General features: G+C 33.7%; 1 protein-coding gene across 1 annotated transcript in view; it reads left to right on the top strand.

The window, feature by feature from the left end:
* Nucleotides 1-16,263, top strand: part of LOC127549939 (serine protease inhibitor A3N-like) — a 37,364-nt gene extending 21,101 nt beyond the window's left edge. The window contains exons 4-5 of the mRNA XM_051978437.1: nucleotides 2,342-2,492; nucleotides 15,766-16,263. Coding sequence (XP_051834397.1) covers nucleotides 2,342-2,492; nucleotides 15,766-16,032 — 418 coding nt within the window. The 3' untranslated portion in view covers nucleotides 16,033-16,263. The remainder of the gene's footprint in view (nucleotides 1-2,341; nucleotides 2,493-15,765) is intronic.
* The last annotated feature ends 3,092 nt before the right edge of the window (nucleotides 16,264-19,355 follow it).

Here is a 19,355-nt window from a genome sequence, read left to right as displayed (position 1 = left end):
TTTGTTTTTTGTTCTTGAAGAGAACCAATGACATCAGGAGAGTGATGTCTTGAATTGCAAATGAATTGGATTTTAAAGCAGCAGGGCTGTGCAAAATCACTAGTCTCACTCTCTCCTCTAGAGCTATCCAAGTCCAGTGCAAGGCATAAATCAGGATGAGTGAAGATGAGTGAGAGACTTTGACTTTTTTAAGCTAAGATCTTCCCAGGACTTGGTTTGTCTGAAGCAACAAACATTCAGTGATTTAAGACTATGTAAGAAATGAGGCAAAAGATGGCTTTGCTTTACCCACTCCAAGAAAAAGAAATCAAACTGAAAGGGGAAGACCTTCAAAATTTCTAGTCAGGACAGAAAAAAATTTCTATTTATACTCATTCTGAGTTATCAAAACTCAAACAAGTGAAGCTTGGTCTGGAACCTGTTATTGGCTAGTCAGTGAGAGCCAGAGTGTGTTATGGGAGCTACCTGCTAGTGGCTGCTGGGAATCTAAGTCTGACCATCAGAAAAGATCCTTTCTTGTGAGAGGATGATAACAATACAAGGAGACTGAGAGGCAGTTGCACTCTCTGAATTCTCTCCTCTTCCCTCTTGCCTCCAATTTACTTCATTCCCAATTCACTAGCAATATCTGGGTCAGTAAAGGCTGATTTGCAATTCCTTCAAATATGTTATGATTCACAGTTGTGGGAGCTTTAGGAGAATTGATCTGCCCTTTCATACTTAGGTGTGGTCCTTAAAAAGAGTGATTCAGGTTTAAGGCATGGTCAGGTAACTCTATTTGAAGCCCAATTTTTTTTTAAATCAAAATCTAGTTTTCCATAGCTCCATTTCAGAAAATCATAAATGAAACTATATGGAATAAAACAGCTAATTGTCCTCATTTTTTTAAAAAAAAATAATAGAATAATTAAGTGTGAAAGAGGAAAACATATCTAGTCCCCAACCTCAAGATAAATCGTGAAGCTTCAGTAATCAAAATTTATATTTTTTTGCTAAAGCACACACATGTAAAGGTATGTATTCTCATATGGACAGAAAAGGAGGAGGGAGGTAGGGAGAAAGAAAGAAGAAATAGAGGAAAGAAGGAAGGAGGGAAAGAAGGAAGGAAGGGAGGGAGGAAGAGGAGGGAAGGAGGAAGGAAGGAAGGAAGGAAGGAAGGAAGGAAGGAAGGAAGGAAGGAAGGAAGGAAGAAAGAAGGAAGGAAGGAAGAAAAGAAGGAAGGAAGGAAGAAAAGAAGGAAGGAAGGAAGGAAAGAAGGAAGGAAGGAAGGAAAGAAGAAAAGAGGGAAAGAGGGAGGGAGGAAGGAGAGGAAGAGAGATGAGAAGGAGGGAGGCAAGGAGAGAAGGAAGGAAGGAGGGAGGAAGGAAGGAAGAAAGAAAGAAAAGAGGGAAGCAGGGAGGAAGGGAAGAAGAGAGAAGGAGACAGGAAGAAGGGAGGAAGAAAGGAAGAGAGGGAGGGAGGGAGGGTAGGAAAAAAGGGAAGGAGGGAAAGAAGGAATGAGGGAGGGAGGGAGGGAGAGAGGAAGGAAAGGAGGGAAGGAGAAGGAGGAAGAAGGGAAAGAAAGAGGAAGGAAAAATAGGAAGGAGGGAGGGAGGGAGGGAGAAAGGAAGGAAGGAAAGAAAATTGCCCTACTAGAATTCGATATAATAACAGTACCTCTCTTCCAGAGCTGTGAGTATCAAATAAGATATTTATAAAGACTTAGCATAGTGCCTGGCACCCTGTAAATTCTTAAAAAATGTTTATTAGTTGATAGACTATCTTACCCATTACTGAAGATCTTCTCTCAATTGGAATGTGAAAATCATCCAAATATATAGAAGGTGAAAAAATTGGGTTAATCTTAGAGCTAATGTTAAAGTGTTATTTTTTTGTTTTTGTTTTAAACAAAATCACTTTTGCTTTTTTATATCTTTCTTCTAAAAAGAAAAGAAAAGAAAGAACATTTCCATATATACAACAGAACTTATGTTAAGGCATACAATCTAACCTTGTATCTCTAATTTTCTTTCTTTCTTTTTTTTATTAAAGCTTTTAATTTTCAAAACATATACATGGATAATTTTTCGACATTGACCCTTGCAAAAACCTGTGTTCCAAATTCCTCCCTCTTTCCTCTCAAATTCCTCCCTAATTTTCAACTTGCTACCATACTAAGATTTGAAAACCCATTTAGTTTTAATAACAAGTTCACTTCCAACCTTGTATCTCTGGTTAGGGTCCTAATGTGTTCATTAAATACTTGTTAAACTGAATATCAAGATATGGATTAATTTATTCCAAAGGTGCTAGAGAATAAAATGATCACAATGGTTTTTTTTTTCTTACTTTTTTTTTTCAGACAGATCCAGCTCTATTTGCCGAAATTTTCAATCTCTAGTAACTATGAACTAGAGAAGATCCTTCCAGCAATTGGTATTAAGGAACTCTTTACTGATGATGCTAATCTTTCTGGAATAAGTGAACAAGCCAAAGACATCAAAATTTCCAAAGTAGGTTCAACAACTTTAAATTATTGCTTTTCAAGTTTTTAAGTACAAAGACAGAGGTGGGCAAGGTACTAGTTCTGCTTTGGCAAGGTTGAACAAGGTCATGTTGATACCATTGCAGTAGTATAAATAACAAAAACATATGTCTATAGATTCCATAGCCTCCCACAATTCTTGTAGATTCTCTAGCACAAGGAATAAGATAACTTTTTTATTATAACTCATCTTTTCAAATGTAATGTAGCTCCCTGGAAATATGTCATGATCCATATATCTATAAAGAATCAAGATAAACAAAATATCTTCATCACAATAACCTTTTGAGTTACCTAGTGAAAGAATTACTTGCTTTGGTCCACACAGCTAGGAAATGCCTCAAATTTGATTTGAATTCAGGTCTTCTCAACCTAAGTTAGGAAGACTCTGGTAAAGGGAGGTTTTAAAGGGAAGTGATTTGTCAATGATACACAGTTGAATGGCAGCACCATTTGAGCTACAGATCCAACAGCTAATAAATAATAATCATAAGTAGTAGAAAGACTCAAAATCACAAAGAGCTAGATATGACTTAAAAAAAGCATTTATATAGCTTTTTAAGATTTTCAAAGAGTTATATGTACATTCTCTCATTTGATCCATCATGAGCCAGAGAGGTAGATGTTATTATCCTTATTTTACAAATGTGGAAATTAAGACAGAGTTTGTGACTTATCTAGTCATACATTTGGCAAGCCTTTGAATCTGAGTTTGAACTCAAGTCAAGGTCTGATGCTCTATCTACTATATCACCTGTTTTCAAGTGTAAAGTGCCTGAGAGGAGGAAAAACAGGGGAAAGGAAGAGAAAAATAGAAGAAAAAAATTGTAGGACATGTTTCCTCATATATATTGACACAAAATTTTTAAATAAAGTATTAGCAATAAGACTAAAGCCATATATCACAAAGATCATACATCACGGTCAGGCTGAATTTATGCCAGGAATGTAGGACTAGTTAAATAATATTAGGGAAACCATAAATAGTACTCTCAAAAACAAAAACAAAAAAAATTGTTTATAACAAAAAATACAGAAAAAACTTTTGACAAGATATAACACCAATTCATATTAAAAGCTTGAGAAAGTACAGGAAAAAATGGAGCTTTTCTTAAAATGATACATAATATCTTTCTAAAACTAAGAGCAAACATTATCTTTAATGGGGATAAATGCTAAGCGTTTCCAAAAAGATCAGGGGTGAAGAAATGATGTTCATTATCTCTATTATTCTTCAATATTTTACCAGAATTGGTACCTATAACAGTAAGACAAGAAAAATAAAAGAAAGGTCAAGAATATCAAGGGAATCAATGCCAAAAAAAAAAAAAAAAACAGTTCAAAGAAGCAGCCTAGGGGTACCAGTTCTCAAACTCTCCTATAAAGTGATAATCATCAAAAGAATCTAGTACTAGATAAGAAATAAAATGGTCAATCAATAGAATAGATTAGGTAAATGACCACCATAACTCACTGTTTGACAAATCTCAAAGTCCCAGCTATTAAGGCAAAAACTCACTTGTTTGAGGGAAAAAAACTGCCGGGAATCATGGAAATCAATCTTGCATTAATTAGGTATAGACCAACATCTCATACCTTATATTAAGAGAAGTTCAAATTGAATATATGGTTTAGACATAAAAGGTAATATAACGAGCAAATTAGGAAAGTGGAAAAATCATCTGTCAGATCTAGGAAGGAAAGAAGAGTTCGTGACCAAACAAAATATGGAGAGAATCACAGGAGGCAAAATGGATAACATTGTTTATGTTAAATTAAAACAATTTTTTTTCCCAAACAAAATTAAAGTAGCCAAAATTAGAAGGAAAGCAGGAAATTGAAACATTACAGCAAATTCCTTTGACAAAGGTGTCATTTCTCAAACATATAAGGAGCTGAACTAAATTTTTGGGAAGTCATTCTCCAATTTATAAATAGAAGATAGAAGTAAGTAGTTTTCAGAAGAAGAAATCAAAGCTTTCTATAGTCATATGAAAAAATGCTCTAGACCACTAATAATTAGAGAAATGCAAATTAAGACAATTTTGATATACCATCTAACACTTATCAATAAATGCAGATGTGGCAAAAAATAGGGATACCAATGTACTGTTTATGGAGCTGTGAACTAGTCCACCCATTCTGAACAATTTGAAGGTATGCTCAATAGGCTATAAAACTGTGCATACACTTTTACCCAGCAATATCACTTCTAGGTCTGTATCTCAGAAATCAAAGAAAAAGTAAAGGATGTATGTATCTGTACAAAAATATTTATAACAGCTTTTTTTTTCTGGTGTCAAATAATTGGAAATTAAGGAGATAATCTTTAATTGTGGCACAGCTAAACAGATTGTGGCATTTGATTGGGATAGAATATTATTCTGCTATAATAAATGGCAAAGGGAGATGACTTCAGAAAAATCTGAGAAAGCTTATATCAGCTATGCAAGATCAAATGAGTAGAACTAGAAGAATATAGTACACAACAACAGCAATATTATGATTGTCAACTGTGAAAGACTTAACTATTTTGATCTATACAGTGATCTACAACAATTCCAAAGTGCTCATGATGAAAAATACTATCAACCTTCAGAGAACTGATGAGTACAGTTTGAAGATTTTTTTCATATAATAGTACTGTTAATTACATGTAAAGATAGTTTTCAACATTCACTTTTATAAGATTTTGAGTTCCAAATTCACTTTCCCCTTCCTACACCTTCCTAAAGAGAGCAAGCAATCTGATAGATTATACTTGTACAATCATATTAATCATATTTCCACATTAGTCATATCATGGAAAAAAATCAGAACAAAAGGGAAAAACTGAGAAAAGAAAAACAAAAACAGTAAAAATAGTATGTTTTGATCTGCACTTAAACTCCATAGTTCTTTCTCAGATGAAGATATCATTTTCCATCATGTCTTTTGGAATTGTCTTGAAGAGTGGAACTGTCTATCATAGTTGATCATTACACAATTTTGCTGTTAATATTTTTACAAAATTCTCTTAGTTTTGCTCACTTCATTCAGCATCTTTCTAGGTCTTTCTAGGTTTTTCTGAAATCCACCTGCTCATCATTTCACATACAAAAATAGCATTCCATTACCATAACTTATTCAACTATTACCCCAATTCATGGGGTAATTTCCATTCTTTTCCAATTTCCAATTCTTTGATACCACAAAAAGATCTGCTAAAATGTGTTTGTACCTGTGGATTTTTTTCCCTTTTTAAATGATCTCTTTGGAATACAGACCAAGAAGTGGTATTACTGGATCAAAGGATGGTCACAGTTTTATAGCAGTTTGGACATAGTTCCAAATAGCTCTCCAGGATAGTTAGATCAGTTCACAACTCCACAAACAATACATTAGTGTTCCAATTTTCCAACATCTTCTCCAACTTTTATAATTTTTCTTTTCCATCATATTATCCAGTCTCATAAGCATAAATGTTTCCTCAGGGTTGTTTTAATTTTCACTTCTCTAATCAATAATGTTTTAGAATATTTTATATGATTGGAGATAGCTTTAATTTCTTGATCTGAAAATGATCTGTTCATATCCTTTGACCATTTGTCAGTTGGCATGTATTCTTATACATTTGACTCAGTTCTCTATATTTTAGAAATTAGATCTTCATCAGCAACACTGTCAAAAATTGTTTCCCAGCTTTCTGCTTTTATTGTAATGTTGATTGCATTGACTTTGTTTACACTAAACTTTCTTAATTGAATATAATCAAAATTATACATTTTGAATTTCATAATGTTCTCCAGTTCTTGTTTGGTTATAAAGCTCTTCCCTTCTCCATAGATCTGACAGGTAAGCTGTTTTTTGCTCTCCCAATTTGCTTATGGAATCACTCTTTATATCTAAATCATATACTCAGGGGCAACTAGATGGCACAATAGATAGAGCAATGACCCTGAAGTCAGGAGGACCTGAGATCAAATCTGACCTCAGTCACTTAACACTCACTAGCTTTGTGACCTTGGGCAAGTCATTTAACCTTAATTGCCTTGCCAAAAACAAAACAACACACACACTCACACAAACCACAACCACTTCCCAAATAAAATCATATACCTATTTTGACCTAATCTTGGTAAACAATGTGAGATGTTGGTCTTTGCCAAGAGTGGGAAACCTTTTTTCTGCCAAGTGCCATATGGTTATTTATATCATTTGTAAGCTATACAAAATTATCTACTTAAAACTCAAGCAGTCATACTAGTTTTTGGCTCATCATCACCTGCAGTTGCCTTGGCAGGGTCAAACCAAATGCTTTATATGGCCCACAAGCCCCCCTGGTCTATGCTTAGTTTCAGTCATACTATTTTCAATTTTTCCCAGTAGTTTTTGTCAAATAGTGAATCTTATCCAAAAAGTTTGAGTCTTTGGTTTATGAAACACTAGATTACTATAATCATTACTGGGTCTTTTGTATCTAACCTATTCCACTGGTTCACCACTTTATGTCTTAGTCAATATCAAATAGTTTTGATAATTGCCTCTTTATAAAATAGTTTTAGATCTGATATGGCTATACCATCTTGCTTTGAATTTTGTTTTTCATTGATGCCCTTGATATAATTAAATTTTTTTTATTTAATTCTTCCAGATGAATTTTGTTAGTTTGATACAGTACTGAATAAGTAGGTTAATTTAAGTAGAATTGTTATTTTAATTTTATTATCTGAGCCTACCCTTAGACAATTGATAATTTTCCAATTGTTTAGATCTGACTTTATTTGTGTGAAGAGAGTTTTGTAAATGTTTTGAGTTTGTCTTGGCAGGTAAACTCTCAAATATTTTATATTGTCTACAATTACTTTAAATGGAATTTTTCTTTTTTTCTATTGTGGCTGTGCTTTGTTGATAATATATAGAAATACTAATAATTTAGGTGGGTTTATTTTATAGCCTGCAACTTTGTCAAAGTTATTAATTATTTCAGTAGCTTTTCAGTTGATTTTCTAGGATTCTCTAATTACACTATCATATCATCTGTAAAGAGTGATAATTTTCTTTCCTAATTGCTTATTCTAATTCCTTCAATTTAATTTTTTTATCTTTTGCTGAAGCTAACATTTCCAGTACAATATTGAATAATAGTGATGATAATGAACATCTTTGTTTTATCCTTGATCTTATTGGGAAAGCTTTTGGCTTATCTGCATTACATATAGTGCTTACTGATTGTTTTAGATAGATACTACATATCATTTAAAGGAAAACTCCATTTATTCTTGAGCTCTCTAATGTCTTAATAGGAATTGGCACTTTTTCTACATCGATTGAGATTATCATATGATTTCTGTTAGTATTATTAATGATATGATTATTTATGCTGATAGTTTTCCTAATATTAAATCAACCCTGATAGTCCTGATATAAATCCTACCTGGTCATAGTATTATCCTGATGATAAATTGCTGTAATCTTTTTGCTAATATTTTATTTAAAATATTGCACCCATATTCATTAGGGAAATTGGCTTAGAATTTTCTTTTCCTGTTTTGACTCTTCCACACCATATTTATGTTTAGGTATCAGCAACATAGTTAGGTCATAAAAAGAATTTGGTAGGTCCCCCTCTGCCTACTTTTCCAAATAGTTTATATAGTATTGGAATTAATTGTTCTTTAAGTGTTTGATAGTGTTCACTTGTAAATCCATCTGGCCCTGGATATTTTTTCTTAGGAAGTTCATTGATGATTTGTTCAATTTCTTTTTCTAAAGCAGGGTTATTTAAATATTTTATTTCCTCTTCTGTTAATTTGGGCAATTTATATATTTTTAAATATGCATCCATTTTACTTAGATTGTCAGATTTATTGGCATACAGTTGCACAAAATAGCTCCTAATTATTGCTTTAATTTCCGAGAATAATATTTCTTTATTTTATTTTTCTTGCTTTTATTTTTGATATGCCAAATGTAGAAATATGTTTTGCATGACTTCATACATATAGTGGATATCATTCTTGTTGCCTTTTCAATAGTGGTGGAGGAAGTTGAGAGAGGGAGAGAATCTGGAACTGAAAATTAAAATTAAAAAAAAATTTCACATAGGTGACATAGATGTAGTGGTGGGAAAATCCTCAGAGGCCCTTTAATATAAATCCTATCATTGTACAAATAAGGAAACTGAGACCTAGAGATGCTAAGTGACTCTCATCCAATTGCCATGATAACTCTTTGAGATATATGCTCTTAATTTAATAGCCTATGCTTTCCAGCTGGCTAATGCAATGAACAGTGCATAGGACTTGGAGTAGGAAAGAACTGAGTTTGAAGTCTGTCTCAGACATTCTCTGATTGGTGGAGCATGGACAAATCATTTAACCTTTCTGTGCTTCAGTTTCCTTATCTACAAAAATGAGGATAATAAGAGCACTTGTGTCATTATGGTGCTATAAGGAGCAAATAACTTAACATAGGTAAAACACTTTATGCACCTTAGGGGACTCCCTAAATGGTAAATGTTAATCTTTTCAAAATGAGGAAATTGAGTCTGAGAAGTTAATAACTTGCCTGAGTTCTGAAAGCAGTTATATTTCTAAGACTAAATTCAAATGTAGGTCTTCCTGATTCTAAGACCAATACATGTCAACTCTTCCATGAGCTTCTCATTTCCTAGGTATGTGACTAAGCAAACAAGTTCTCTTTTCTTCATTTTTTTCAGCATTTGACTTACAAGGTTACTATGAGGAAAATGCTTTGCAAACCTGAAAAAAAATAGACAAATTAGTTTTCATTTTTCAAAGTATATAAAATAATCTGAAAATTCATAATAATATCTAATTGAAGAGGGCTTTAAATGCCAAGCTAAGAATTTTGTTTGTTATTCAGGAAAATCATCTTCCCTGGCATCTATGTTACAAAGAAATTGCATGGTTTCTTGAGTTATGCCAAATAATTTCAAAAAAGCTCAGGGTTGTTTTAGGGTCACTCCAAATAAATTTATCCTGACCAATCAATTTTCAGATTAATATTATTAATACACAGTAATGTAATATCTGGATATGTTGCTACAGTGGGTGATTGACCTTTATAATTAATTATATATTATATTATATATTTAGTGTATAATATTATATAATTAAAATTAAATGCACCTTTTGGCTAATGCTGTATTTTTTGTACCATTGAAGGTCTTGCTCCTTCTAAGGACCATAATTTCCTTAGAGATCAGGGAGATGAGAACACTTGCTTAATTTTCAGTATCATAAACCCACAAAAATACACTTCTTACTCTTTCCAACAGTTTTGTTATTGTTTTAGATGGGTATTCCCTTCCTACCTCCCAGAGTCCAAAAACTTTGATTCCTTAGCTATGTGAAGAATCATTTTAAATGTATGCATGTACAATCCTAATAATCAGTCAACAAACATTTACTGAGTGTTTCCTAATGTATTAGAGACTTAAATGCAGCTAACAGAGCCCAATAAACGCAGAGTTTCAGTCTTCAAAGCATACTTAATTGTAGCACATTATTAACAAGAATGGATTTCTAGAGCCTTAGAATTTTCAATTTCCTGTTGAACAGAATTCCCAAATTTTCTAAAAGTACCTCTGATTGAGCAATATGGTAGAGTGGAGATAGCTAGAAAACATAGATTTGAGATCATAGACAAAGCATTCCATTTCTCTATGAGTTAATTACCTTTTCATTAAAGTGCGTATCAGAAATGAGAAGGGCACAATGTTAAACTAGACAATGTCTGAGGTTTTTTCCAGTTCTAATATTTTTTTTCTTTGCCCCTTTCATTCAAACATCCATTCAGCATTATCCTATGATATTTACCTGTATCATTTTAACCCTTTTTATTGTGAATTATTGGACATCTGGGACAGTTAGATGACTCTGTGAATGGACTGGTGGGCCTGAAGTCAGGGAGACCCATCTTAATGAATTCAAATCTGGCTTCAGACACTTAACTAGCTGTGTGACTCTGGACAAGTCATTTAACCTTGTTTGCCTTGTTTCTTCTTCTATAAAATGAGCTAAAGAAAGAAATAACAAATTATTTCAATATCTTGCCAAGAAAACCCCAAATGACTGAGCAAAACAAAACCCAACAGCACTTTTTCTGTTGCTATATTTTCCAAAGGCTGATTTAATTTATTTTACATCAATTGGAATCCTTTTCACAGCACTACTGAATTTGGAAGTCTACTTCTGCATCAATGTGTATGTATATATATGTGTGTATTCAATTTGAAATTAAACAAAAAAAAAAATCTAGGAGCTAGAAATGGCTGTTTACCTGATGGTAATCAGACTTCAACAGGGGTCATTCACAGAAGAGTAGGAATGAGTTAATTTTTGTCCTCATATTGTTGGTGTCTAGCAAAAGAATGGATTCATAGTAAGTGTAAAAAAAAATTTGTCCAATGCATGAAGAAATTATATGAAAGAATAAACATTGACTCAACTTTCCTTTACAAAGATCTACAGTTTGCTTCATTTACTCACTCAATTCAGCCATTAGCCAAATTGAATAGTAAGAGCTAGAGCCTGAAAAGTAAGAGATAGAGCTATCACCAAGAAAAAGACTAGAAGTCTAGTGGTTTAAACACCAGCTGTCTGACTATATATATATATACTTAAAACATGTCTAAACTTAATTACTATTAATCATTATTAACATTTTTGTCCATTTTGTTAAATTTAGGAAATGGACAGAACAATAAATTTATTGTATTTGCCAATTTCTAAGGTATAATTGCTTACATTGAAAATTTAACAATCAGCTCTCTGGAGCCTGTTCAAGCAGGCTTCAGCCTCCTCTGAAAAAAAGCTAACAAACAAACAAACAAACAAAAACCCCATAATCCCATCTCACTCCTGATTGTATCCTCTTAGATCATGCCTCTTTCTTCTCTGAGGGATTTAATTCACTCAGTTTTGTTACTTTTTCCTTAAGATCAAGAAGTTCTGATTGGTAAGTTAGCGTACACTCACATAATCCATTTTATCTAGCTGACCCTAGATCATGCTTCACAGTTCTTTTGTCCAGTTGTCCACCTAATATATGTGATCCTCTGCTTTTCTGTGACCTCTAGTTCTACTAACTGCTCTGTGCTTTATTAAAAGTGCTCATAGATCCCTAGCTCTTTGCTTGGACCAATCAAGCTTGTTTGTTTCCTGCTTCCAACTATATAATACACAGAAATACCTTCAGGAGAAAAGGACATTTTCACATTCTAGATAAGAACTATTTTTTTTTTAAGGCATACTTTCATGCATATACAAGAAAAGTCCAAATATGTTCATGGAAAAAATATTTTAAAAGTTAAGAAATGAGGAAAGGCATCTGCTCAAGAAGCTTCAATGGGTCCCTATTGCCTTCAAATAAAATATAAAACCTATTCGCAACTTCATTCTAAGCAATCTGCAAAACAGATTTCACACTATTCTGCCTTACTATGTTTCTTATCAAACTGGCCTCCTTATGGTTTTGATAGGATACAGCTTCTATAAGAAAAATAGCAGTAATTCTGAAGTAGATTAACAATCTGTCTTGTCAATGATTCTAAAGTCTTCTGATAGATAATCTGCTGGTTGGTGATAACCTAGTTCCTGAGACAAAAGTGAATAGACCACTCCTCAGTTCTGTCTCTGGGCCATAAAATTATCATATCACTGACATGAAGAAGCAAATTTGTCTTTTCCTATAAATTTGTCTTTTTGTTCCTGGTTCTTTGCTAAATCCTTTTGGAACTTAGCCCACCTCAATAGGCATTACAATTACAGTAAGCTCTGTCCCTTGACTTAGTGCAGGATTCAAGCCTAGCAAATTCTTTTGAGACACCTCTTGACACTGTTTGTGACCCCAACCTCCTGGGGTTTCCTTTTGAACTTCAACAGTTTTATACACAAACCAGCTTCTATTTCCATACCTTTGCACAAGCTGTCTTCTATGCCTAAAATATTCCCCTTCCTCACCTTTCTTTGCTTCTTGGAATCCTTCTTTCCATTAAGAATCATCTCAGATTCCCCCTTCTATATTCAGTCTTTCTTGATAAGCCCTGCATTAGTGCTTTCCTAGCTTGGAAAAGATTTTGCATTTATTTTATATATACTTTACTTGCTTCTCCACTTGTCCTGCCCACCTCCTTCCATTTTCCAATTCACAAAGTATTGGATGACTTTCTTAATGTCGCATAGTCAGATCAAATCAGCAAATATTAAGTGCTTACAATCTGTCAGGCCCAAGTAAAAAGACAATTCCCATTGTGAGAAGTGGATGAGTATTTGTTTGGTTTTTATAAAAATTGGAGAAATGAAACTTAAATGAGAAAACTGAGACCCACAGAGACATCAGTGAGTGATTAGGGTGGAGTTCCCTCCCCATTATTCAGAGCTTTCCAGGGGAATTTTTCCCAACTACAAAAGAGCCCAAAACAAAGGATGTTTGCTCAATAGGTAGGGAGACTTATAGTGTTGCTCTTCTCCCATCCCGAATGCACCGAGGAGGTCTCAACAGTGCAAAGAACAAAAAGGTTCTCTTCATTCATTCATCAGTTCGTTGTTTTGAGATTTGGAACTTTGGTTTTCTCGGCTGTAAAACAGGAATAATGATAGTTGCATAGGGTTGGTGTGAAGAAAGCACTTAGTAAACCTGAAAGTGTTATAGATGTGAATTATTCTTTTTTCAACATTTATTAAGTACCTACTAAATGTTGTACATCCTTCCAACCTCCTCATCAAATCTTAGTAATTGTATTGCAAGAGTTAAAAAGATAAACCATGATCTCTTCCTTCAAGGAGGTTATAGTCTAATAAAGAAGATGATAGGGATATATTCAACTACAATGAAAAATAGAATGTTATAGATAGACACATAAGTTCAAAGTGGTATATTTAATTGGAGGAGAAAGAAGCTACTTTCAATTTGGAAGATGATTGTTGTTCAGTTCCTGTTTGACTCTTCAAGACTGCATTTGAAGATTTCTTGGCAAAAATACTAGTGATTTATCATTTCTTTCTCCAATTCATTTGCACAAATAGGAAAACTGAGGCAAACAGAGTTAAATGACTTGCTCAGAGTCATACAGCTAGTAAGTTTCCAAGACTGGATTTGAATTCAGGAAGAAGACTCTCCCTGACTCTGGGACCAGTTCTCTTTCCTTATGCCACCCAGCTGCCTTAGGAGGGTAGCAAAAAGTAGCTTTGTATGAATTGTGTGACCATCAAGATTATAGAATACATCATTTGTGCAGAATTCTTCAATCCCAAATATCAGCAAAAGGAATTATGCACAAAATTTCATTTTTAACAATTTCGGTTTTAAAAAGATAAAAAAAATCTTGATGAAAGATTAAAAATACCCAAGAATTAATATAAAAGAACTGTAATAATTAGAGCTTTCATTCAGAACCTATTATTAAGCCTTTCTTTATAGAAGTAACTTCATGCATGACCACTTTCCAAAGTATGAGGAAATTCCTAAGTACCCATTAATAGTTTGATCAGCTACATGTAGCAAAGAATTCAAATCTCTACTAATCATAATCAGTTTAGCAAACTCTAATCCAGGTATTTCGGGTTAGCAAATTTTGTTTTTACGGACAGCTAGATGGTACATTAAATATAGCACTGGAGTTAGAGTTGGGGAATATCTGAATTCAAATCTGGCCTCAGACACTTAAGACTTGTGTGACTCTGGATAAGTCACTTAACTCTTAATTTGTCTCAGTTCCTTCATCTGTAAAATGGGGTCACATTGGTGAAGGAAATGGGAAACTATGCCAGTATCATTGCCAAGAAAATCCCAAATGGAGTCACAAAGAGTCAGACATAAACTGAAAAATGACTAAAACAATGACAATAACAATATACCATATATTTGGCATCTAGAGTTATGGTGTATGAAAAAAGTCAATTGCTCTGCTCATTCCAGAAAGGAATTAATCATGCCCCCAAACTGAGAGAAGGAAGAATAATTTAAGGCACCTTATCTTCAATTCCACCAGACAGTTATCACTCAAAAAACAATAGACAGCAAGAAAGCGTTATTTCTCAAGTTAAATCATAAAGCAGTAAGTGGGAAGTTCTATAGAAGCATTTAGATGATAATACTCAGGGGATTCCTTGACTCAGGAGTGTGATGAAATCTGAGCTCATCCACAGAATAATCTCACCCAAGAAGTGAGAATCACTCTCAGTAATTTCTGGGAAATTGTCCATGACCCTGGACAAGTCATTTAAATCTCTGTGCCTCAATTTCCTCAACTATAAAATGAAAATACTAGCATCTACCTCTGAGGGTTGATGTGAATACCAAGTGACATAAAATCTGTGAAAAGCACTTAATAAAAAGCATACAGCAGGTATTATATAAATGTTTATTCCTTTCTCCTTCCCTTTTAGGGGAGCAGGTACTGGCTTTCCTCATCAACTTTCAGTTCCAGATCTCTTGTCTGTCACTTAATTTCCACTCTTGCCTTTTGAACTCTGATGATCTCTTCAATCTGAAGTCAGATCTCCCACCACACATGCAGCAGACAGTATAAAAGGACCAATGTTCAGAGAATTGGCCCAAGTTCACCTAGGCCAGGATGGGACTACTTTACATTCAGTTTAAATCACATTATGAAGTCCCATTTTCTGTGATAGGGTCTGTGAAACACAAAATCTCTTATCAAAGGAAGAAGGAATAAAAAGGAGCAAGATCCTGGAGGACATAAAGATGGGATAAGGAATATAGGAATGAGAACATTAAAATGATAATGAGGCTGGGAAAGAAAGAGAAGGGTTAGAGGGAAAAGGTGAGAAGATTAAAAAAAATATGATCAGGGTAGGAAGGACAAGATAAGAAAGGGAGGAGAGCAGATTGAAAGGAGGAACAAAGAAATGTATGAGGAGGATAGATGGATGCTGAAAGGAGGAAAATGGGGATGGAAGAAGCTGTCCAGAGCTATTTCCAAATGTCTAGAACAAATTATCAAATTCATTTTCTCAGAAATGAAGGGAAAATATTAAAGTTCCTTCCTTTCCCCCCTCCCCACCCCTATAATTTCTCAGCACAGATTTCAGAGTGTAAGTGATTCTAGGATTTCCTTTAGCACTGAGGCTATGACTGGCAATCTAATTTGATCTGATGCGTGAAGAGCTCATGGATCCAATACCCATAGTCCATGAAGGACTTCTCCCATCATCCTTCATGATCTGATTCATGTTCCTCCAGGTTCAGTAATGTTGTTTTTCCCCTTACAGGCTGTCCACAAAGCTGTGATGGATGTAGATGAGACTGGCACAGAAGCTGCAGCTGCTACAGGCGTAGAGTTTGTCCTTACTTCAATGAGGTTCCCTTCACCTATAGTCATTAACTTTGACAGGCCATTCATAGTCATTTTGTATAATGAAAACAATATACTTTTTCTAGCCAAAGTCAACAATCCCCAAAATGAACACCATCTTGAAGGAGAAGAATATGAAGAAGAAGGGGCTGCTGACAAGTCAGGAATTAAAGGGAACAATTGATCCACTTCCAGGTTAACCTGTCATAGACTTGGTGACCTTAGGATAGTCCCATATACTCTGTAAACATTCCCTTCTCCATTTAAAAAAAGTTATCCTGAATAAGTGTATATTGGATATTTGGTTTTAAATAGTTAGGGAATTCTTGACAAACTTCAAGCATTATTTCCTTAACAACAAAAAAAAAAAAGGTTACATTTATTTTTCTTTGTAATAAATCAATCTTTGAGCATATTTCTTTGAACACATTTTTCTTCTTTATTGATTCATTCATTTATTTCTTCTTCTGATACTATGATATTTAGTTTCTTCATCTATAAAATAGAGGTAATAATAGTTATATAGGATTGTTGCAAAGAAAGTACTTAGTGAACTTGAAAGTGTTAAAAATATGAATTATTATCCATTCAGCATTTGTTAGGCACCCACTAAAGGCTTGGTTCTGATCATGGTTTTACACAAGATAAGAACATACACCATGACTTCTTCTCTCAGTGAGGTCATAGATTAGTAAAAGATATTACAAACATATTCAACTAGAATGCAAATTAGAATGTTATAGGTAGTTTCAAATTAGTTCCAATTCAATTAATTTCAAAGAGGCATAATAAATTAGAGGAGAAAGAAGCTATTTACACCTGGAAGGATGGTAGAAAATAGTTTGGTGAGAGTTGTTTGACCATCAAATTTCCTGCCTAGATCATTCTTCGACCCCAATCATCACTAAAGGAATTATGCATCAAATATAATGTAATTATAGTTTAAAAAAATAAAAAATCTTCATGCAAAGTTTAAAAAAGTCAAGAATTAATATCAAAGAGTTGTAATTCTCAAACTCTCTTTTTGAATCCATTAGAACTTAGAGCCATAGCTGATAGAAGTAACTTCATGTCTCACCACAGAATGACTTGACAAAGTACCAGGAAATTCTTATATATCCAATAATAGTTTGGTCAGTTTCAATAAAAGCCAAGTTAGCATGCAAATAAATCAACAGGAAATTTCCGAAAAGCAGAGGGGAAAATGAGTTAAACCTCTAAAAGAACCCAAAGTACTTTAAAGCAATGCTACAAATATGAAGGAAAAGGACACACTGCTGCCTGATGAAGACAGATGTAGGGACTTTGCTTGATAATTTCCATATATTATAAAATAGCAAAAATCTCCAGAATGGCTTAAAGTAAAATTGAAATTCATATGTAACATGTACACTTTGGCTTTATTCTCTCAGGCTATACATACATGTATGTAATAACCTGAGCAGCAAGTAGGAACTTTTGGGAGTGACCTTTGGATAACAGAGATGTATGCCACATCTGAATGCAAACTTGATAGAACTAATGCTATGCAGGAATGGAACTAAATTTTGTGTCTAATACATATACATTCCACTACCTAAGTTAGTCTAGGCAAGGATTATGTTCCTAAGGTATTGGAGAAACTGTTTATGTATTTATTTTTAATATATTTATGAAGCAATTATCCCTTTAAAGCCAATTGGTGTTAAATGGTTAAGTGCTGACCATTAAGTATCCTAACAAATGGAAGAAACATAGACAATGAAAACTTGAGACAATACATCAGAAAGATGTTCTTAACTTTTTTCCTCCCAAAAGTTCCTACTTGCTGCTTAGGTCATTATGCTGTCCTGACTTGCAAAACTCAAACTCTTAATGATGGGATTCTGAAGGAGGATCCACTCTCTTCACATTATGAGTCATTAGTGCTTTTTTGGGCAGCAAACCCAATTTCTGGAAAATTGAGCTCCTAACTAGTCTTCTGAACCTTTCCATTTCCAAATATCATTGGTTCCACTCCCTTCAGTAAATGACCTCCCTCTAGAGTTTTGAGACAAAGAGAAGAAGAGATGCCACCTGATCCTTAGCATGTCCTCTAATAAGACTTCATTTATCATACTTTGGCCATGCATTAGACCCCTATTACATGTAAATGAAAAAGTAGGAATGAATTTTTATTAGAAATTAGACTTTTCAATATAGAAGAAATCAAAAGTTTCAAAATACATTGATCATTGAGTCAGTCAACAAGTATTTAATTACATGATTACAATAGGTAGGCAGTGTGATAAACGATATAAAAAAGGGCAAAAAAGTGATCCCTTTTCTTACTAATCTAATGGGGAGACAACATGCAAACACACATACACACACACACACACACACACACACACACATACACACACACAAAAGTAATCCCAATGGTATGTTGCTGGAGGAGAGGGATAGGAAGAAGAAAATACCCAGAAACAACCCCTATAGAAAATGGAATTTTAGCTAATTCAAGCAGAGTAACTAGGAAGACTATGAAGTACAGGTAAAAAGAATATTCCAAGCATGGTAACCAATAACTACAGATTAAGCCTCAGTGTGTGAGAAATAGCAAGGAAACCAGTGTAGCTAGATTAGAAAAACTGAATACATGATCGATACTGTTTCTATAAGAGGAAAAAGTTAAGAGACAATGATAAAGATTCGTGTGTGTATGTTTATGGGAGAATAAGATGTAGTGGAGGAATATGGGATAAGAGAGACAAAAATCAATAACATTAAAAGAAGAACATGAATTCTACAAAAATAAAAACCAAAAAAAAAGTCAACTGACTTTGAAGACATCATGTACACAGATAATAAAGATTATAATCTCCTAGAAGATAATAAATTAAAAATCAAACAAACCTTGAACACCAAGATGCAAAAAAATAACATAAGAAATCAGTTCAAAACTTTTGAATTCCTATAACAGAGAATTAATAGAAAACCCAGATTGGTGTTAGAAAAAAAAAACATACTTTTAATTCTAAGATAAAATGGTTAAATTGAATAATTTCAATGATAACAATTTGTGAAAATAGCCAGGAGAAATATTTTCAAATATGAAACAAAAGTTATTTGAATAAAAATGGATTGTTCTATGGTTGAAATTGAAGAAGGTAATGGAATAATGAATTTCAAAAAATCAATAAATCTCGAATTGCAAACCAGAATGAGGTAGTCTGAAAACCTAAACCTAATCATAAATGAAAGAGACAACATTAAATAAAAAAGAGAAGCATTTGAGGTATACTGGAGAGGGAGAAAGTAAGCAGATTACTTGACTTGAAAACATCATCAATTAATATATAACCATGATAAACAATTACAATGACTAATTTGCTATCTCTAAATAGGGATACTTCCTTAATTCTTACTTTTACTGAGACCCAGGTCTTCAGAAAAGGACTGGCTAATACTGTCACATGCAAACCCCTACTTTTTCATATCTCCTAATTAATTAGTAGGACTTAAATCATTTTAACAAAATACACT

This window comes from Antechinus flavipes, chromosome 2 (assembly GCF_016432865.1).
Source record: "Antechinus flavipes isolate AdamAnt ecotype Samford, QLD, Australia chromosome 2, AdamAnt_v2, whole genome shotgun sequence".
NCBI classification, from domain to species: domain Eukaryota; kingdom Metazoa; phylum Chordata; class Mammalia; order Dasyuromorphia; family Dasyuridae; genus Antechinus; species Antechinus flavipes.
Note: the sequence above shows the minus strand (reverse complement) of the source record. Positions and strands in the feature narration are given on the sequence as shown.